General features: G+C 34.3%; 1 protein-coding gene across 1 annotated transcript in view; it reads right to left on the reverse strand.

Annotated features, from left to right (window-relative positions):
* LOC123246581 (triadin-like) overlaps positions 1-18,000 on the reverse strand; it is a 63,550-nt gene extending 45,550 nt beyond the window's left edge. Inside the window, exons 1-3 of the mRNA XM_044675421.1 lie at positions 17,946-18,000; positions 12,035-12,205; positions 4,609-4,698 (exon numbers count right to left, since the gene is read on the reverse strand). Of these exons, the coding sequence (XP_044531356.1) occupies positions 4,609-4,698; positions 12,035-12,205; positions 17,946-18,000 (316 nt within the window). The remainder of the gene's footprint in view (positions 1-4,608; positions 4,699-12,034; positions 12,206-17,945) is intronic.
* Positions 18,001-22,889: the final 4,889 nt, after the last annotated feature.

Here is a 22,889-nt window from a genome sequence, read left to right on the forward strand (position 1 = left end):
AACTTTTATATCTCTTCCCTTCTGTTTCTTACTCAACATATTCCCTAATAGCTCTTCACAGTGATTCCCATGAGCAGAGCTGGTAGCAGCTATTTTTAGATATGAATCCTTTGTAAGTCAAGTGTTTGAAAAGAAAGGGCTGCCAGCACTGAAGAATTAACTTTAATTTCCTGTTATATAATCATACATGTGTCCTAGAGGAAGATCCAGTCACCAAACTTGTACTGATTAAACAGTAAGTGGAATTAAACAGTAATTGGAAAAGTACATTTTAGTAATCATGTGGAATATATGCTTAATATCTTGAAAATGTCTCTAGTTGCAAAGCTGATATTAGAAAATATTAAAGTTAGAAGGGATTTTAGTGGTTATGGAGTCCAAGTTCTACCTTTAACTTCCATCTAAGGAATAAGAAAAATATATTCAAAGCACATACAGGAGTTTATGCAATAGAAACATGTGTGATATGTGACATAATAATGTTTGATCAAGAAAGGATTGATTCATGGACTAATTTGATTCATTAGACTAATAGCACATGTCTTGGAGAAATGACCTAAATTCCTTTTTTTTTAAAGGGAGTAGGGTGTGAGATTTAGAGGATGGAGGGTGAATGCTGGGCATAAAATGAGATTAAAATAATGGACACTTATATGGGAAATATTTAATTAAATAAAAAGAAAAATAGTTAGGTTGCAAAAAAAATTAAGGGACTTCCCTCTCCCCTTCCAAAAAAAATGCTCAAGCAATTGATATGAATTCACCCAGGACTTCAAATCATTCATTTACTATTCAACAAATTAACTTGTCCTTCTGAAGCAAGTTATGAATATTCTTATTATAAATATTCATTTCTTATTCACTTTAATAATAAAATTCACTGTGAACACCTGGTATTTTTTACTTAATCAGAAGAACAAAATCTATGCCAAAAGGAATTTTCTTTCTTTTAACTGTTTATACCAAGTTCCTTTGGTAAAACAGAAACACAACTACCATTTTACAACATTATGACGCGCCACATAGAAGAGAATACCAAACTTCTGGAGCTAGAAGATACCTTAAAAACAACCTAGTATGTGAAGGGAATGCCCCCTCCCAGGATCACATACTAGAGTCATCTTCCTACCTGTGTCCAGGTACCACTACCTCTGTATCACTTCAGTGCGCTCCAACGTGAGTCATAGGGCAATGACCTAGGCACATGACTTGGAAAGGATCAGGTTATGGATCCGGGTAAAGGGAAGAAATAAAAGAGGGGGCTTCAGGAAGTGGGGTCTCTCTATTTGCTGGGGCATGCAGTGAAAGGACAGTGGCTGAAAGAGAGAGCAATAAGAAGAGGGCCCACGTGGCTAGTTCAGAATGGGCTTCTAAAATCTGTCTGCCTTCTCTTATTCAAGTAAATATTAATAAACTCTGGAAATTAGAGACCAGAGTTTAATTTAGCTTTAACTCTAGTCTCATCTATTTTTTTACAGATGAGGAAACTGAGGTCCAAAATGGGAAAATGCCCTGCCTGTGATCACATGGCTACCAGCTGACTTCCCTGTGATCAGAAGTCAAGTCTCCTTATACCCAGTTTTACATTATGACCAGATGGTTCCATTTGGGATGGAATTATTATTAATTCAGCCATTACTCTCTTTCTAGCCTGCCTGAAAATACTGTGGAATAGGGGAAGTGTTCAATAATTGGTATTTTCCTTAGTACCATGTCATAGTACAGTACAAGCAAGTGATAAATAAATAGTTATTACTCTGTCTTTTGATACTCCTTGTAACATATAGAAAGAAACAACAAAGATGTAAGAATATCACAAGTGAAAAAGGAAATGTCCATTAACTTAAACATTAAAAAACTCAGCTTCCTTCATTTCCATTGCCGTGAAAATGTAAACATAATATCAATACCATGTGGCAGCATTATGAAATATTGGAATGAGCCACTTGACTTCAGGAGACTTGCCTTCTAGACCTTGCTCTGACAACAGCTATGTACAGGTAGTCTAGTCACTTCACTATCCTAGGCACTAGTAAGTAACATCATCAGTAAAACAACAGAGTTGGACTACGGTGATCCATAAAGTTTCCAGAAGATAGAAATCAATGAATTGGTAATACAAACAGTTTCAAGCAAGACAGATTTTAATTTTTTCAACCAACTATTATGGTCAGATTTTTTAAATTACAAAATCAAAATATAGTTGACAGGAAATAGATCTTGATCAATGATACATGTAAAACCCAGTGAAATTGCCTGTTGGCTATGGGGAAGGTGGAGAGAAGTTTGGTGGGGGGAAGACCATAAATCATTTAACCATGGGAAAATATTCTAAAAAATAAAAAAAATTTAAAACTACAGTTGATAATATTGATGTTTTACAAAGAAGAATTTTGCTAAAGTTTTACTTTGGAGCTAGTTCTTGGATTTAACATTATATATTTCTATTCATCATGGTGTTAAATAAATAATAACAGGATTTAATTGGATTGCATTCATACCTCATTTTTAACATATTCTTAGTTAAGCCTGACATCTAGTCAATGAGAGGTTTATAAGCTAATCCTTCTTTGTTCATTTTGTGTATTACTAATTGTGATACATGAATTCTCTGAAATTTCTTATGTAAAAGAATATAGAACTGTTAATTAGAAATGAGAGATCAGAATTGATATAAAACTAATGGCAATCTTATTAGGCCAAACTGAAAACCAAAACCAAAATAAACAAAATTAGTTTACAGAGTTATTGAAGCTAAAACAGAAATGCTGAATATTTTATGGATTTTAAACTTATCTAGGTACATATTTGCTGATTTTAACTTGGCTATAGAGACTGAAGAAAAGCCAAGTGGTACATGAAAGAATTTTTTTAAAAAAATGAAACATGTCAGTATTTGAGTTGACATTTTTAATTTTAGATTTTTCCCTTAACCTAACCAACCCCTCCTCTCCAAAGGCTATATCCTTTCATTATCATTATATTCATCAATCCTTGTGCTTTCCGGGAAACTGACAGATGAAGTAAGAGTACATACATAATTAAAAGACAATCTATAGATTCTGGAAGGAAACACAATCAACCAGTTTCTCCCCAAGGTTGACATTACCACATTAGGTGCTCAGGGAGGTGCATTAACACCTACAGGCATTGGGGTACAAATTAGCATGCCATTTAGTTGAACTATTGGGTTAGGCACTAGATAAAAGAGAGAAGAACAATCATCCTGAGAGATTATGATCATATTACCTAATAACATTTTTCTTTCTCTTTCTCCTGAAATAACAATTTCCATGAATAATCATCTTATCCCTCCTGGCAAGTATCTTATTTCCTTCAAAGAAGCTACATTTAACTCCTGATCATCTGAATCAAATAGAGGAATAATAGGCATGTAAGATTAAAAGGTTATCCTACAATTTTCCCTGTAGTGGGATCCAGAACAGAGCCTGTGTTTAGCTCTAGAAGTACGGGCAGAAAGGGAATACATCTCTGCCTCAGTTGTCTGGTGGAGGAACTATAAATCTAGCTTGCTTACAATCGATTTAGGTTGGATAATCATTGCTGGGTGTATCATCTTAACTAATTAGTTGGACTACTATTTCATTCATTTCTGCTTAGTACAGAGGTCAGGAGTCAGAGGTCCTGAGCTCAAATTTCACCTCTGAGGATTAGTATATACCTGACCCTGAAAAAGTCACAATCTAATGAGATCTCTTTAAAATGAAGAGTTTGTAGTATCTGATCTCTTTTTCAGCTTCAGGTCTGTAATGCTATAATTCCTAGGTGGGACAAACCCGAATGGAAAACATACTAGGTTTCCTCATTCCCCTTAAGATAAAAAAATGTATAAAATTGTTTTCCTTGAAATTTATATGTTCTAAATATTCTTTAAGATAGAATATTATGCCATCAGATGTCTATGTTCAGTGCTCCCATAAAAAGGAATTTATTTCTGATCATTCTTAAAAAAGGAAGATAATTTCAGAATCTCACACTTTTGGAGCATGTATACTTTAAGCAAAGGATCAATCAATGAAATAGATAAGCCAATAAATGGACTGTTTCCCATCTTTCACCTTTATATACTTTCTAAACTATTTTTGAAAATGAATTTAAGGAAACCACATTTTTGAGAGGCAACATGGCATAGTAGTGGCAGATCTCCTCTTAGAGATGAGGCATACTCAATTCATGTTCTGCCTCTATCATTTATTGTCTGTCTGACTTTGGCAAGTCTTTTAAAACCTCTCAGTGGCCCAGGAAATTTTCTGATACCATAAATTAGAAAGTACATGCTGATCTGTATTGGTAGAGGATGCTCTCTTACCAAGAGTTCCCTATTTCATTGAAATCACAAATTGGAAGAAAAAAAGTCAGAGAAGGATCTTGAATTTTAATCATGCATTTGATTAATGATGTTAACTATTCACTTCCTAATGACTTCATAACTTTTAAAAAATTTACCAACTTGATTTCCCCCCAACCCCCAATGTTATCAAATGGAGTAAAGAGTAGAAACTCTTCTCATAATCAGTTTTGGATATCTATAACCATATGTGGTAAAACTAATTTTTTAAAGAAAATTTACAAATACGTATTCTTTACCTGTTTTGTAAGTTACAGCAGCTGTTCTGTAAGTTGTAGCAGCTGTTTTGTAAGTTGTAGCAGCTTTTGTCTGCTTGATAACTTTTTGCACTGTATGAGAAAACATGACAAAGAAATTACCAATGTGTCACATAAGAGGAAATACAATAATACATTTTCAGATGTAATATTTTATTTTCTTTACAAAATGAAAGAATCATCTTCTTTTTCAAGAAATCATAGGAGAAAAAAGTTTTTCTTGTAATAAAAAGTATTAGAAAATGTTCAAATTCAATGTGAGTACATAAAGCACCTCTCCTCCAACCACCCACAAGCAACAAACATTTTCATTTCAGGAAAACGTCCCTAATTATTTTGAGTTATTCACCAACTGACCAAAACAGCTTCTAACCCTTCAATCCACTTCTTCCTCCACATGTATTTTACTATTTATGTCTGCACAACTCTACAATGATTGCTTATATGCTCTGTTGTTCATTTTGGAGGCTAGCTAGCCATAATTTTTTACTTTTTTCACTCAAAACCACTAAGTCCTTAATACAGTGTATGGAGATGGATCAGTACGGCTTTTGCAGTATTGTCAACTTGCTTACCCTTGTTTGTTGTGGATTTGAAAATAAATGTTTGAGGATCTTCCCAAAGATAGGGGGTGTTGGAAAGAGGTGGTATATGTGAGTTGCTTCCTATTGGCATATTTTCTTTTCAAGATTGCCTGACATTTTCAGTGAGATTTGTCAGAAACAAACAAAATAAAAGTTGCAATGACACTAGGAAGAACTTAGTTTTTCAAGTGTTTTTGCAGTGTGTACAATTAGATTTGCTATGTTCAGTTCAACAGAAAGGCAGCTCAGAATGGTTATCTGGGAACAGTTAGAGAAGAGGAGTAGATTAAATGTTAAGATGGAGGCAAAAGAAAACTTTTTATATATAAATTGACTAGGTCCTCTCCCACTTTCAAATTCTTTATTGACAAAGCATGGAAACATTTTCAGAGGCCTACCCTTCACAGCAATTGAATGTTTTAATTTTCTATTTCAACATAAGAAGACTTTTTATGGAGTTACATAAAAAGAAATGGGTAGCTTAGAGTAGGAGATTCTGCCTCAATCATCTCAATACTATTGGCCTGTGCTGATACTCCTATACCAAAGAGGACTGATGATCTTATAAGTTGGGCATTCTCTCTCATAATGCAAATAAGAAGTCAGTTTCCACCCCCCCCCTTTTTGGTTTTAGGAAGAAGTCAGTATTAACATACTGCTCAAAAAATGTTAAAGGTCATGTTGTATAGATCATTCTGACCTGAAAAGAAAGGCTTTTTAGGAACAATGAAACAGTGATTAGGAAAAACTTCAAATATCATTTGCCTTAAGTTATGGAAGAGAAATTCATTCTAGTCTTATCATTTAGAATTCTTATCCAGCTTTTCTCATCCAAGTTTCCTAGAATTTGCTTACTCTTTTCCAAGAGACACAAAAAGTAATGGGATAAATGGTTACTTAAGCCCTCTAGTGATCAATAGTACCCAGCCTAAAGAATCTGGGCTATCTTTTCCTCTATTAATAGATGGATAATAAAGACTGGAATCCATATTTTCCAGAGCCAATCTCACACTATTCCCCCAGAATGTCCCAGTCAGCTATGAGGTAGAGCTTCCAAAAGCATGGTAGTAGGTATATGATAATCTGAGAAAATGCATTCATAAAGGATAACAAGCTTATTATATACATTGGCTATCAAGACCTCATTACAAAGCAATATTGAAGATATCAGGGTCAAATATATCTAACATGGTATAGTTTGTAGCAGAGAAGTCCATGTTGAATAGCCTACACTCACTTCTAATCTACCTGAGTTATCCCAAGTCAATTCTGAATTGTTTACACATTTGTGATATAATCGGGCTCCAAAGTACCTGGTTTAGCTAGAGAAAGACACTTTCCAATCCTTAGAGTATCTTTTCCTACACAAAAAAAAGACAAAATACCTTCAGGTTATTTAGAAACTTTAACTAAAATTTTATGAGAGTTTATTACGTATGTGCACAATTAATTGATAGTTATCAAGGAAATATTTTATCAAAATTTCCCAAGGATTGAAAGTATAAAATTGTCCTACTATATAAAATATTGCAAAATATAAATGTTATTAACTTAAACTGGTATGAGAACAAAGAAATTCTAGTTTTCAAATCAGCTGAGATTGGTTGTATGATTTTTCTCAAAATTTTTCTATTCATTTTTTCTTTCAATCCTCAGTTATTTTCATTTGTTTTGTTTGTGTTCATTTATTTTCTTTTGTTATTGCTGAGCCTTGGGAAGCTTTGAGGAAATTCTTAGGAATGGAAAATAGCAAAATCAAATTTGGCCTCACTTCATATCAAGGAACTCCGGGAGATGCCTCATTGAACTATGGAATCCATATATTTAGATTCTTGTTATAAATAAATTCTAATATTTAAGTCAGTTGAAGGGTAGAAGGTGCATGGGAAAGAGACTGGGGAAAAAAGAAGTGGGATTTTGGTGATGATATTCATCATTTTAACAGATGGTATTGACATTACATCGTGTGTGTGTGTGTGTGTGTGTGTGTGTGTGTGTGTGTGTAGAGGGATGTGTGCTGATGAAACAACCAACATAAAACATCATTATTTCTAGATTTGGCATTGGTCAAAGGTTTTGATAAATAACTAATTTCATTACCTGATACACTAAAAATACTTATTCTCTATAACTCAAGATGACAGATTTAGGATCGGTGACTGGAAGTCATAAGGAGGCCAGATTTAATCCAAGGGAAGGATGATTTTTGAATGACATGATTTGAATCATCACTGGAAGTATCTAAGCATATCCTAGGATCTAGGTGATCTCTTGGGTAAGCTATAAAGAGGATTCATACGTTATATCCATGTTTCTCTCCTTTGGGGATATATTCTACTTCTCCTTTGAATCTGAAACCTCACCAAGAATACTTAATGTTTTAAATATAAAAGTGATTGACAAATGTCAATTCCAGTGATTAAATATTCAATACCCTTTGCATATTAGCTAGTATGCAAGATACTGGGGATATATGGACAAAAATGAAGCAAGCTCTGATCTTAAGTAGCAGGTACTTTGGTAGATGACTTGATCCCAGTGAAACATATAAAGAAAATTTTACATGCTAAAAGCGTAAAAACTAAGAATATAGATTTATTATTGATAAAAGTTTATTTATTTATTACTTGAAAAAGTACTTGATTAAAGTATTAATAAAATTCCTTAAGATAACTCTGTATGTAAGTTAATTGGTATACATACTATGTATATGAATCTTGTTTAGAGCTGTGAAAAAGCAAATTGAAAAAATGCGTATTAGTATATTTATTTTTGTTACTTTAACCTTTCAGATCCAATATGCAACAAAAAAGAGGAATGTTCAAATGCTACAAAATTTAGGCTACAGAAAGGATAATGCTTTATATCAAAATTTAGTGGATGACATCCATTTATCTATGTCTAAAACAGTCTAGGCAAAAAAATTTTCAGAAATCAATGTCTCTGTCATTTTCCTGAAAATATATTTAACAGAATGCAAGTGCTTAAAGCTTATAGTCTTTGGCCAGGGAATTTGTATGAAAATGAAAAGATAAAGAAAATTTTATTTACCCCTATATTAGAGTTTTCCTACCAAATAAGATTATATAATCTTCAGTTATTATCATTTGTTTACATTTGTGTATTCATTTATTTCCTTTGGCTATTGCTGAGCTTTTGGGGAAGCTTTGAGGAAATTCTTAGGAATGGAAAATAACAAAATCAAATCTGGTTTTACTTCATATCAAGGAACTCCAGGAGATGCCTCACTGAACTATGGAACCCATACAGTTTATGTGTTATTCTTTTTATAGATAAATCCTAATACCAATGAAATTCTTTTTTCCACTTTTAAATCTTCATCATTAATATTTTCTCCATTCTGGACAATCAACAAAGTAATCAATCATGCTCTGATTTGTTGCATTTGCTAATTTCCAAGGTGTAAATGCATAGACTGAAAATTGAACAATTGGCTCTCTGGAGCCTGGTTCTTACATAGCTGTGGCACACTCTTACACTTACCTCATTCTCTCAGTTTTTTGATTATTTCAACCAACTAAAATCTTGATCAATATATTTAAAAAAATAATTTTATTTGTCTTACATCAAAATCATTATTCCAAGCAACTTCCTCACAGAGAGCATCCCATATGACAGACAGTACTTTTTTGGAGAGGAAAAAATCAGCATAAGTATTGATACATTTATAAAAATCTGAAAACGTATTCAATGTGTTAACATCTTTGGATCTCTTACTACCACAAATGGGTAGATTGCGAATGTCTTCTCATACCTCTTCATCTGAATCCTCCTTGATCTTCATAATTTTCTTCTAATTTTGATTTTATTGCATATAATTATTCTTTAAAACAAAGAATCCTGAGCAGCTAGGTAACTGGTAGAAAGTCAGGCCTGGAGACAGGAGGTGCTGGGTTGAAATTTGAAATGTGTCCTTGCTGTGTGACTCTGAGCAAATCACTTAATTCCAATTGCCTAACCTAACCTTTACTGGTCTTCTGCCTTGGAACTGATCTTAGTATTAAATCTAAGATGGAAAATAAGAGTTTTAAATATACATATGATACTTCACAAATTTGTTTGTCATCCTTGCATGGGATCTGAACCAATCTCTGTATTATTTTAATTTTTGTAGATTTGCCACTGAAGTGACCACCACCAATAAAATTATGTTTGCCACTTGTGAGCCTCATGTATAGTAGGGAAAGAAGGAAACAATGAAGAATTAAAAGACTGTTTACATTTCCCATCAGACAAAAGTAGACTTCTTTTTTTCCCCATTCATTCATTCATTCATTCATTCATTCATTCATTCATTCATTTATTTATTTTTATTGGAAAACCTTACCTTCCATCTTGGAGTCAATATTGTGTATTGGCTCCAAGGCAGAAGAGTGGTAAGGGCTAAACAATAGGGGTCAAGTGACTTGTCCAGGGTCACGTGGCTTGGAGGTGTCTGAGTCCAGATTTGAACCTAGGACCTCCCATCTCTAGGCCTGGCTGTCAATCCACTGAGCTCCCCAGCTCCCCTCTTCTTTCAAATCTAAAGAAAATTGGAATTAAGTTCTATATTTATCTATTCATGCAAAAAACCCAAATCTGTGTACCTGATTTTTTTGTTTTTTCTTCTTTCTTAGCCTGTGGAGCTAGAAAAAAAATAAACCCACAATGTAAATTAGAAAATAGAATGCACACTAACAAAAGAAAAGCCAGCTGATTATGGTGACTATTCTGCTTTGTTTACATAATTTTAACTAAACAGTGTTAGCATAGTAAAACATAGTAATGTTGGAGATGGACTAATAAAAGCTCACAGGAAAAAAAAAATCTCATACTCTGAATGATTTTCTGTAATTTTCTAGGGCAGATGGACTTTGGCCTGAAATTTTCATCAGAGAAAGCTATATCCATGGGAAAGAAACTGGACAGAAAGAGAAGGGAATTTTGATGATGATGTTCATTATTTTTATAGATGGCATTTGACACTACAGTAGGATCTATATGTATTCATGTGTCACTGTGTGTGTGTGTGTGTATGCATGCTGATGAAATAATCAACATAAAAACTTACTGTTCTTTCTGGATTCAGCACAGGCGAAAGATTATGATAAGTGACTAACATCATTACCTGAAGCACTGAAAAACTTAATTCTATATAACTATAGAAGATAAAATTGGGACCAATGAATGTAAGTCATAAGGACAATGATTTTGGCTCAATATGAGGATGATATTTGAACAATTAAAGTTGTCTGAAGGTAGAGTGGGTTGTTTCCTGAGAAAGTTAAATTTTCATCTCTGGAAGTGCCTATGAATATAGCCTCTAGATCAGCGGTCGGCAGCCTTTTTGGCCGGTGAGAGCCATAAACGCCACATTTTTTTAAAATGTAATTTCATGAGAGCCGTACAGTGCTCACAGTGCGCTCCTGTAACAGCGCCTGAAAAAAAAATTGACTTTATGGCTCCTGCAGAAAGAGCCATATCTGGCCCTCAAAAGAGCCAGATATGGCTGGAGAGACATACTTTGCCGACCCCTGCTCTAGATGATCTCTTGGGGATATTGTAAAGGGTATTCAGGGGTTATATCCATATATCTGTCTTTTATCTTTCCTTTAGGGAGAGATACTGATTTCCCTGTAGGTCTAGGCTTTCACCAAGAATGTTCAGTGTTGTAAAATATAAAAGTGATTAGCCAATGTATCCAATGAGCATTCATAAAGCACCTTTCTGTGTTAGTCGCCATGATAGGTTCTGGGGATGGAAAGATAAAAAAGAAAGAGTCTTTGCTCTCAAGGGACAGATATTCTGTTGCATGGTTTGATCAAAGGGAAAAATAAAGATAATTTTTCATGCTAAGATTATAAAACACAGAATGTAGATTTATTCTCATTAAAAAGTTCTGAGCAGATGAAAGCATTTATAAAATTCTTTAAAAATAATTATAGATTAAGTTTTTAATTGGTATACATACTGTATGCTTGAGTCTTGTCTGGAGCAGCCAGGGAGCAAATTGAAAAATACACAATGGTATGTTTATTTTAGTTAATTTAATCTTTTGACTTTGATATGGCATAGAATAGCAAGTAGAAAGTTCAAAGGTTATGAAATTTAGGCTAAAAAAATTCAATTTTATGTCACTGTTTTTTGGTGGGTGGTAAGTCATTATTTATCCATGGCAACTACAACATTAGTTGAGGCAAATAAATGTTCAACTGGCAAGTAGTTAATTTAATTACACTGCCATTTCATTGAAATTAAATGTAACATAAAGCAAGTGTTTAAATACCATGTTTCTATGGCCAGGGATGCTAGTGTGAGAATTTAAAAGTTGAGGAAATTATATGATCGTATCTCCAGATTGAGGTTTTTCCAGCAACTGAACTTTTATCATTCTTCTTATTTTGCTTTTCACTTTTTAATATTGTTAAATCCAAGATGGCATTGGGTAGGTTCTTGGAAGTATTAAAATAGCAAAATTAAACCTAGCCTAATTTCATGTCAAGGAATCCCAGCAGATTTCTCATTCAACTATGGGATTAAGATGGTACATTTATTGCTCTTGATATAGATAAAATACTGAAATCCATATATATATATATATATATAAGTCCTAGATGTGCAAGGGAGAAAAGAAAACAATGAAAAATATAAAGACTGTCTAAATGTCCCATCAGAAGGAAGTGAACCTCTTTTAGCTCCAGGATAAAAGGAAGCTGGGTTCAATATCCATCCATTTATGCAAGATTTTTTTTTAAATGTGTACCTGTTTGTTTTTTTCTTTCTGTGTACCTGGTTTTGCTATTTTTTTTCCTCTTTCAGCATACCTGGTTTTGTTGGCCTTTCTTCTTTCTGTGTAGCTGGTTTTGCTGGCTTTTCTTCTTTGCGTATACCTGGTTTGGGTGGCTTTTCTTCTTTCTGTGAACTTGTCTTTATGAGCTTTTCTTCTTTATCTGAACTTGTTTTTGTGGGCTTTTCTTCTTTCTTAGTTTGAGGTTCTAGGGGAAAAAATCAACCAAGCAAATGAAACACTGATGAAAAGTTTTGATAAATTACTACCATCACTAGCTGAGGCACTAAAATGACTTATTTTGTGTAATTCCAAGGGGGTAGAATAGTTATAGAACAGAATAGAATAAAAAGTTTGAAATCATTGGGAGGCCAATTTTGGCTCAATATAAGGATGAGTTTTGAACAGTTAGAGTTGTCTAAAAATGTGTTGTTTCTCTGGCAAATTAATTTTCACTAAAAGTGTCTGAGTGAACTTAAATTGGATGATCTCTTGGGGATGCTGTAAAAGTGATTCATATATTATAGTTCTTAGGGACAGATTTTGTTTTCCTTGTGGGTCTAGACTCTCTGAGAATAATTAATGCTCCAAATATTTAAAAATTATTTTAAATATCTATAAATTTATAAATATGAATAAAAATATCCATATAGTTAAAAATATAAACTAATGTAACCAACAGGCATCTATTAAGCATTTTTTTGGTATCTTTGTCACTCAGTTAAGGATTGGGTATATAAAGACAAAAATGGAATAGTTTCTGTTCTCAAAGAGCAGACATCCTATTAGATGGTTTGATGAAACCAAAACACATAAAGAAAAATGTTTCATCCTATAACTTTAAAATTACATGATATAAATGTATTCTCTTATAGATAGTGCTAATATTAAAGCATTGTTACCATTTTTGAAAAATAATTAAACCTTAAATTTTTACTTGATATAGATATACTGTGTGTTTGAGTCTTGTCTGGAACAGGTAAGAAACAAATTGAAAAATGCATATTGATATTTTTATTTTAATCAGTTTAATATTTCTACTTGAACATGGCATAGCATGATAACAAATAGACAAGTTCAAAAGCTACAAAATTTAAGTTGCACACTTACACAATCTCAGGAGATAATTCTTTGAACTATAAAACAAGTTATAAATTTATTGCTTTTGATATAGATGAATCCCTAAACCTATAAAATTAAGACAGATGTATAAGTCTAAGGAGATGGAAAGAAGAAATAATGAAAACTGAAAATATAATCTAAATTTCTCTTTTGACACAAATAGCTATAGAATGGAAGAAAGACTTCAATATTTATTCATTCATGAACAACTGCCCCCACCCTGTAAAAATGCATACCTGATTTTGTTGTTTTTTCTTCTTTCTTAGCATTTTCTAAGGAAAAAAATTAATTGGTGAGTTGAAAGTGCACTTGAAACTAAAAGATATACTAGCAACTTCTGATTAGTATTATTTTGTTTACAAAAATTTTTAACTAAATGATGTTAACATAGCAAAACAAAAAAAATGGAAGAAGAATGTAGGGTTCTGGTCTTTAGGGGAGAGTAATAAAATTCATCAAAAAAAGCATATTATACATGTTTTCCCAGTAATTTATGTTATTGTGACTTCTAAATTGTGATAAAAATGATTGGTGGTGACATTTCAGTGGGAGAAAACAGTTTGAATGGAAAGGAAAGGAAACAGTTACAAAATAGAAGAGTGAGAACTGAGGCAAAAAATTGATTTGGAAGGTAGATTAGGGATTTTGGCCTCAGCTGGAATAAAAAAAAACTCAGCAGATGGTAGACCACTAATTCTTCTGGCCACTATTCCTTGATGGTACAGGGACTTCTTTTCTGATAAACACTTGAGTTAAAGTAAAGTGACTTAAAGTAAAGTACTGTAAATAGAAGCCTTTTTCCTGATTGAGGATCTGGATGCCACCACAATGAGGAATAGTGAATTTCAAGATTCAAGATGCTCAATCAATTTGTCTCCCAATCCAAACCAAAGACACTCCAAAACAGCACTTTTTTCTAGTATAAACTTATTAATTTTTCTTTTTAAATATTAGATTTGGAACCAAATAGGAATTGAGTTAAGAAGAAAAGACCTTCAAAATATATTGAAAAATAGCACAAAAAGGGCATTATGAAAGCTTGGGCAGAGATCCAGGCTTTAATCAAGAAATCAGTTTAAGACATGCCTCTGATAGTTACTAGCTCAAGGACTATGAGCAAGGCACTTCTCAGTACCCCAGGCAACACTTTACTACTATTATTTACAGATTAATTGTCAATCTTCACCTTTGGATGGAATTTCTACACCAATTCAACACAGTGATGAAATAAATTACAGGTCAGGACCCATCTTCACCATTATACACACGGGGATATATACAGAATTACAAAACATCATTGATTCTTTATATATGATTACAGATTTCCTCTTCTCCAGCATGTTTGCTCATAACATTTTTTGAGTAGATTTCAGTACGTAGATGATAGTCGACTTTATCTCTTCTATTTATTCTTGTGTCCATGTGGCAGTAGTAAATTCATATAAAAGGCAGGGAATATGTCAGATGATTAGTATCAAATAGAAATTATGTAATATTATGAGCGAATCCCAACATGACCTAAGAGTAATGGCTAGAGTTAAACTCCTTTTGGTTCTGTCATATGAGATGAGAGGAAAACAAAGGTTTAGCAAAGCAATGTTTCTTAATCTGGGTTTAACATTTCAGCCTGTCCATGAACTTGAATGGTAAAAAAAAAGTACATCATTATTTCAAAATAATTGATTTCCTTTCTAATTCTATGTATTTTATTTTATGCTGTTAAAAACATTATTCACACGGGGGCAGCTGGGTAGCACAGTGGATTGAGAGCCAGGCCTAGAGACGGGAGGTCCTACGTTCAAATCTGGCCTCAGACACTTCTCAGCTGTGTGACCCTGGGCAAGTCACTTGATCCCCATTGCCTACACTTACCACTCTTCTGCCTTGGAGCCAATACACAGTATTGACTCCAAGATGGAAGGTAAGGGTTTTAAAAAACAAAACAAAACATCATTCACAGAAAGGACCTATACATTTCATCAGACTTCCAAGGGGGCCAAGATACAAAAAAGGTTAGGAACTCCATAAGTTAGAGCTACATTAATAATGGAAGGCAAATGTAATAGCAAAAACATTGAGTTGCTGGCTTTAAGCTTCAACATTTAGTAGAATAACCAATAATATAAACAGCAATGAGGCAGCTAGGTAGCACAGCCAATAGAGTGTCATGCCTGGAGTCAAGAAGACTCATCTTTCTGGGTTCAAATCTTGCCTCAGACATTTACTAGCAGTGTCGCCATGGGTAGGTCACTTTTAACCCTGGGTATGTCACTTTTAACCCTATTTGCCTCAGTTTCCTCATCTGTAAAAGGAGTTGGAGAAAGAAATGGAAAATCTTTCCAGTATCTTTGCCAAGAAGACCCTAAAGAGTTGGACAAGAAATGACTGAATAGCAACATGTTGGTTGGGAATTCATGCTTTTTTAATGTGAAATATCATTGACTGAAAAATGACTGAAAAACAAACCACAAGTGTAATAATAATGATGATGATTATTAAACTGTAAAGCAAATTGCAATGAATTTATGTGATGTTTTGTAGTACTAACCACACCAAGGAAATAATATTCTTTAAAGCATAAACATATTCACAATAGTTCATAATCTAAAAACTATTAAATGGGGAGTTGAATGAAACTTTTTTCTTATTAATTTTTTCTTTTTTTAAAACACTTACCTTCCATCTTAGAATACATACTAAGTATCAATTCCAAGGCAGAGGAATGGTAAGGGTTAGGCAACTGGGATTAAGTGACTTGTCTAGGGTCATAAAGCTAGGAAGTGTCTAAGATCAAATTTGAACTCAGGATTTCCTATCTCTAGATCTGACTTTCTATCCACTGAGTCACCCAGCTGCCTCTGAACTAAATTTTCAGTATACAATGCACAATGAATCTGAACTTTCCCTGGCCAGATTAGCATCTCCTCCTTGCTGAAAGGAAATGGAATGGGAGGGAAGTAGAGACATAGCTAGTATCAAGATTAAGGAAAGGGGTTATCACTATCACTTTTTTCCCTTCAAAAATACTTGATTTTTACCAAAGGACATTAAATGCTCACATTTGTCACTATTATAACCTTAAACTTCTTATAATAAGCAACATCAAAATAAGTACATGAAATGTTTCTTTTCTTAACCCATCAAATTAGGAAGGTGGAGCTTTAAAGCACATTCACAAAAGAGATTTGAAGTAAAATGAGGAAAAGAATGTAAAAGAGCAAAAAAAGAAGAAAAATATAAGAGAAGTTATAATTTCAAAATAATAAAGATTACATGATAAAAGTGCATCACATACACAGAAGAATTATCTTTACTATCTATTCAAGGGTTATGATGCAACATACTTTTACCCAAAGCAGTACATCCCTAACCTGGAACTATTTATTGTTCAAAGCTAATTATAAGTAAAACATTGCTTATCTAACAAATAGGCTGTTGAATTATTTTCTTTGTCATGACATATTCTTCTTTGGATATTGATTTGCAGCTGGATGGTATTTTCTAGGTCGGTGATGGTAAACCTATCCCACAAGTGCTAAAGATAGCAGGCAGAGTACTCTCTATGGGCATGTGGCACCTCCGTCCCTGAGTTCATTATTAGAAAGGCAGAGGGCTTCAGGCAGAGCTGCTCCCTTCCCCCTCTCTATCATGCTTGATGACATTTTTTTAACATCTCCATCTCTCTGTCTGGCAACATAATGGGAGTGCACAGGGGATAAGGTGGGCAACTCACAGGCAGCAGAGCTGGAGGGGAGCAGAGCACTTGGGCCACTCCCTTCCCCTCTTTACACTCTACCCTTGCTGAGGACATTCCTCACTTCACCCACCCCTCTACCCAGCAGCCCAATGGGAGTGCTTCCTCCTCCCCTGTGTAGGGTAATTGGGAAGGGGGGGGGCAGGATGTGCCTAGCACTCAGTGGGGGGAGGCACAGCACTTAGTCTGGGCAGGGAGGGGAAGGTGAGGACTGGCACTCCATCTCTAAAAGATTTGCCATCACTGTTCTAGGTCATATAGTCCATCTCTTTAATTTTGCAAATGAGGAAACTGAGGCTCAATGAAGCTAAGCAAGTCATCTAAGATTATGCTTGGTAGTAAGTGTGAGAATCAGGGTTTGTCCCCTCTGATTCCAAAGTCAATGCAGTTTCCACTACAGTGAGATGACCCCAAATCATAATTTATAATAATGTATGGAAAAATAGGTACAAACCTTAAAGGCTTATATAAATGTCAATAACTCTCTTCTTTCTCTTTCTCCTCCTCATCTTTAATGTGGTAAAAAAATGTTGAGCCAAATTGGTCAAAAATAATGTGGAAAAACTGCTGTGATTTCAATCCAAACTTATCACCCTTTAAAAAAATCAGTTCACTCAGTTCCTTCTAGAGTTTCTGCCTTAAGATTCTCTTTAAGTCAAAAAGGCAGATTAATCAGCCGTGTTTTCAAGATCAGTGAGCATTTTTCAGCAAGAGCATATCTATAGTTTCAAAAGTCCTGTAGGCTAGAAAGTAGCTTTGTAGCAGACTAACCTTTTAGCCATAAAGCCCTGATTGATGTATACCTTAACATCTAACTTGACTTGGAGATTTATATCTGAAGTATATGTTATAGATACCTCAAATGGCCAAGTCTTCCAGGGGAATCTAAGAGAATACCATTAGGATGCTTATTTCAGTTTCTGGTTCTTCTTAGTCAAAATCTTTCCATATGTCTAGGAGCCCTTACATTTTAGCTAAACTCATGGAGATATTTTTAAATTAAAAAAAAAAGGAGAGAATGTTTCAAACTAGTATAAACATATTAAATAGGTAGCCTTAGAACGTCACATACCCTCATCCCACCAAATACCCAGTAGCATGCTGTTCACATCTTGGGAGAAGTTCATCTAAAATATTTTCCTCTCTAATTTTCCTCTGAAACCCAAGTAATGCCTAAGACATGATTATAACCTCTCTTTTTCTAATCTGATTGTTTTTTTTAATTTTGTATTTAACAAATTCCAAATAAAACGAGCACTTCTGTGTACGAAGTAGAACAGAAAATAAGGATCATGTGACATTATAACTATTATTTACAGTTTGTTTTTTCTTCTTAAGCATATTGAAAATTCATCAAATAATTTTCTAAACTGTCCTGTTTGCTTTTGTATCTTTCTGAATTTCCTTCTGTTCTCCTTTGTGCTTATAAAAAGATCCTTCAAAGACTCATCAATCTTTCATTTTTATAGCAACTCTATCACTAGTCTAGTGTCCTCATTCCCATACTCCCAAAAGAAAAAAAAATAATCCTTTTAACAGATATGTTATAATTCCTATATTGGCTATGACCAGAAATATATGACATTCTGTATCTTGAGTTCATCACCTCTGTGGGTACTATGGTTCATCATTGGTCCTTTGGAATCATAGTGGGTCACTGCAAAATGTTTTGTTTTTAGAAAGCATTCTGTTTAATAAGAACAAAAATATAAAAGAATTCTAGGAATTAAATTTTTAAACTTCCATAATTCTGCAAAGGTGAAAGCTTTTGGTAAGTCAGCAAGCCAATAAATATTAATTATCTACTATGTGTTGGGTTCTGTGGCAAGTGCTGGAGATTTTTTAAAAAGAACAAAGCTAGTATCTATCCTCAAAGAACTTAAAGTGTAAGAGGGGACGACAACACACAAAAGAAACTGTGTAAATAGAATTAGCTCGATCCCATTAATAGTCAAAAATCTACTCAACCCAGGCGTGCTAATGATGTCACTCTCACCTCCCTTAGTGGGAAGGGGAGACGAGTTACCCACACCTGACAATAAGTAACAAATCAAGAATAAGGGACTGCCCTTTGGGCAGTCCAAATCAATGTAGAAACTGCCATTTGTCCATTTGAATTAGCGGTGGACCACAGGAAGTGATGAAAGACACTCTCTTTAAGTAAGTGAGTGAACTTCCTGCGGGAGCTGTTGCCTTCTCGAACTGGAAGAAGAAGCATCTCCTGAGACCACAGACAGATTACGCTCTATATTGTCACGTGGGTAAGTTAGGCTGACTTCCTTGGCCTAGCTGGGCCAATTCTAAACTCTGCCTATCTGGCTATTGGCCCCTGTGGCTTACAGCTTCATTATTAAGCTTTATAACCTTCTTCTCTCTCCGTCCAGGCCTTTGGCCTGGACTAGCCTCTACTTTTCTCTTTATTCCTACTTTTACCTACTGATTGTAAATAAACTTTTCAACCCGATGCTGACTTGGGTCTGATTTAATTACGGAATCAACCTAAATTGTTGATTCCTGGCGGCCACATAATTTTAATATATATCTATAAATACCAAAATTTTATTCCTTACAAAACACAAGTGGTTTGAGAAGATACTTGGAATAAAGGCATAATAGAAAAATTCAGAGGACTGTAGATGATTAGAAAGTGAAGAGATGGTTGATTTGGGGTCCCTCCTTAAATGGAAGTTCTAGCAAGAGTTGTCCAATAAGAGAGAAGAATGTGTTCCAGGAGAAAAGGGTTCTGGCTAGGCTTGAATTCCAGGACTGAAGTGGTCTTGAGGGATGTAGAGATCATAATCATCATTACCTGTGATACTTAAGCTATTTATTCTATATAATCCTTGGGGATTTAATTGGGACCAAATGGGTAGAAGTCATAGGGAGGCCAATTTTGGCTCAATACAAGGATGACTTTAACCATTTAGAGTTGTTTGGAAATGGAAAGGGTTGTTTCATGGGGGAAATAAGTTTCTCATCCCTGAAAATGTCTAGGTATAAGCTAGATGATTTCTTGGGGATATTTTAAGGAGATTCATATTTAAAATCCTTTGTGGGCAGATTCTATTTCTCATATATCTGGAATCTCATTGAAAATTCTTGGTTTTTCAGTTTTTTACTGTTCTTTCCTAGCCAAATGATTTCATGATTGGCCTTAAAACTGACCGCTTTTCTGGTCAAAATGAGGTTGCATAGTTTGGTAAATGGATGAGCTATAAAGAGAAAATAGGTAGCAGTAGTAATAACTTTAGTGAAATGTTGGAGAAGAAACTATGAATAGTTAAAGGTCTGGACTTCTGGACTTCTGGACCCAAAGTAGTAGTGATTAGTGATAGTAGTAATGGCAGCAGCAGCAACATATGAGGAGCAGAAGAGAAGAAAGCATGAAAAGAAAAACTACCTACAGTCACCTATTTAGGCCTGGAACTAAAGATTCTGAAGAAGTAAACCTGAGAACAAAGGTGATAAAGTAAGTTCCCTCTTTTTCTGTGAATAAGGAAATGAGATGTTCTCCCTCACTTTCTCCTTCTCTCACTCCATCCCCCTTTCAATTGATTTGTTAGCTTTACTATTTGTTATTTTGTTAATTCCTAATTGTTTTCTTATTCTGATCCTGTCTTCTCTTCATACAAATTATTTCTGGTCAACCTAGATATTTGTTATTTCTTTGTTAGAGTTAGAGAGGAAGTGGTGGTGGTGGTGGTAGGGGGGGAAAGCAGCAAACTGGTTAGCAAGGTTTTTTTCCTTAGTTTAGATCAGTGATTCCCAAAGTGGGCACTACAGCCCCCTGGTGGGTGCTGCAGTGATCCAGAAAAGCTGTGATGGCCACAGGTGCATTTATCTTTCCTATTAATTGCTATTAAAATTTTTAAAAAATTAATTTCCAGGGGGCTAAGTAATATTTTTTTCTGGAAAGAGGGCGGTAGGCCAAAAAAGTTTGGGAACCACTGGTTTAGATCAAAGATCCCAGTGTCTGACTAATATTTAAAGAAGTCCCTTTTCTAACTTGGAGCTTAAACAAGCTTATATTGATTGATTTTATTTTTCTTAATAACATATTTTTATCAGTCAAGAACCTTTGCATAAAAGAGATCCCTGGGGTTCCAAGTCTCCCCCTTTGACTTAAGGAGGCCATTTTTACAATGAGATGGGAATCTTGGTAGGACACAGTTTTCTAAGGAAATCAAGACAAAAAATTCTTCCTGAAATCACCTGCCTCCAATAATGGGTGAGTGGAGTGGTGCAGATGAAAGGAAGGGGAAGGAGATACAAGGAAGGCAGAACCCAAAGCCAGAACTCTTACTGGAAATAGACATGGTCAAGGAGAATTTTGTCTTCATTTCCTTCCTGACTGAAAGTGAGTCCTCTTTTCTCTCCAGTGTCTAAACTAGAGGTTACACATGTATTATGCTGGTGTTGGATTAGACTACTTCTTTAGGTCTCTGTTTCCTCATCTGCAAAATGCTTTGGTGGGAATATCAAATCTATCTATCTATCTATCTATCTATCTATCTATCTATCTATCTATCTATCTATCTATCTATCTATCTATCTATCTATCTATGTCTATCTATCTATTTAGCTATCTATCTTCAAAGATAAGTCTTCCTTTTAAGCCCTGTCACTTGACTGAAACTTCTTTGTGTATTTTTTTTTCTAAATCAGATTTTTCTCAGCTCTTGCCTTTTTGCAATCTCTGCAGCTTTTAAAATGTTCACCTTCATGGCCTAGATAATCTTTTCTCCCTGAGTTTTCATGTCCCTCTTCTTTATCAATTTTCTTCTTACCTTTTTTTTTAAATCATCACCCTGAGTGAGTATATCTCACCTCAAAAGAAGGCCTATACTAGTCCCCCTTTCTGCCTTCCCTCAATTCAGAAAATTATTTCATATCTACTTTGTGTATATATACATACACACATATGTATATACATACATATTTATTTGCTTGCCTTTCTGAGTATATGTTCAGTATTCCATAGGATTCCAACCTAACAGAGTGCTATTATTTATTGCAGTGAGGAGAAAAACAGAGATCAAGGTACTATTAACCTCATCTTAAGAGTAGCAGTCTTCAGCCACAAGTCTAACTATTTTGACCTGGAATGTGAATAAATCCTTTGGCTTAAGTGTATATGAAAGCACTTGATACTGATTAATTTTGTTAGGAAAGGCTTTCTCACTCCTTATAAGGCAAAATGAATTTGAAAAATTCTAGTGGGAATTATGTCCTCTTTAACCTCCCCTCCCCCAGAAGCTCTTAAAGGGTCAAAAAAATTATAATGCATTATTTTTATAGATTTGGAGTCAGTATGCAGTCATCCCCAAAATATGAATGAGTATTGGATCTAAAAGCATCAAAATACCAACTGAACTACAGGGTTGCAAATAAAGGGTAATGAAGAAGCTATAGAAGTAGAAAAAAGGAACAAAGGAGGTAGAGAATAGATAACTGATGTCAGGGCATTTTAAAGGATGGGAATGAGACAAAATTAATCATTGTGTGTAAATAGGAAATGGATACATGAATATAGAAAAATATAACAATATAAAATAATTTAAAAGTTATGTAAATCAGAAAGCTTGGTTTTTTAATAGGACTGAATTTTTGAAAGAAGTGTTTGAAAGCATTTCTTTCTTTTTTAATTTCTCTCTTTTTTTATTCTTTTTCTATCAGGCTTCTTCTATATCATGTAAAAAAGCTTTCCCTGATGAAATTGCCTTCCCATTCTGAAAAATCTTAATTCAAATCTCATGTTCACCACCTTCCTCAATTAGTTTTTAGATTGGCCTGAAAAGAGAATTGAAGATTCTCAGTGGAAAAAATAACACGTATATGTAGGAGGGAGAGACATAAGGAGCATCTATGAAAGTCAACAATTAAAGAAGGAAAAATCTGTGTCAGGAAAGCCTTAAATAATGAGAATTCTCACTAGTGCTCTGGGCCAAGAGGACCATTAAAACAGTACAATCACAGTTAACAAAATAATTCTAGATATTATCTCTGCCTCCAACCG

This window comes from Gracilinanus agilis, chromosome 4, assembly GCF_016433145.1.
Source record: "Gracilinanus agilis isolate LMUSP501 chromosome 4, AgileGrace, whole genome shotgun sequence".
NCBI lineage: Eukaryota > Metazoa > Chordata > Mammalia > Didelphimorphia > Didelphidae > Gracilinanus > Gracilinanus agilis.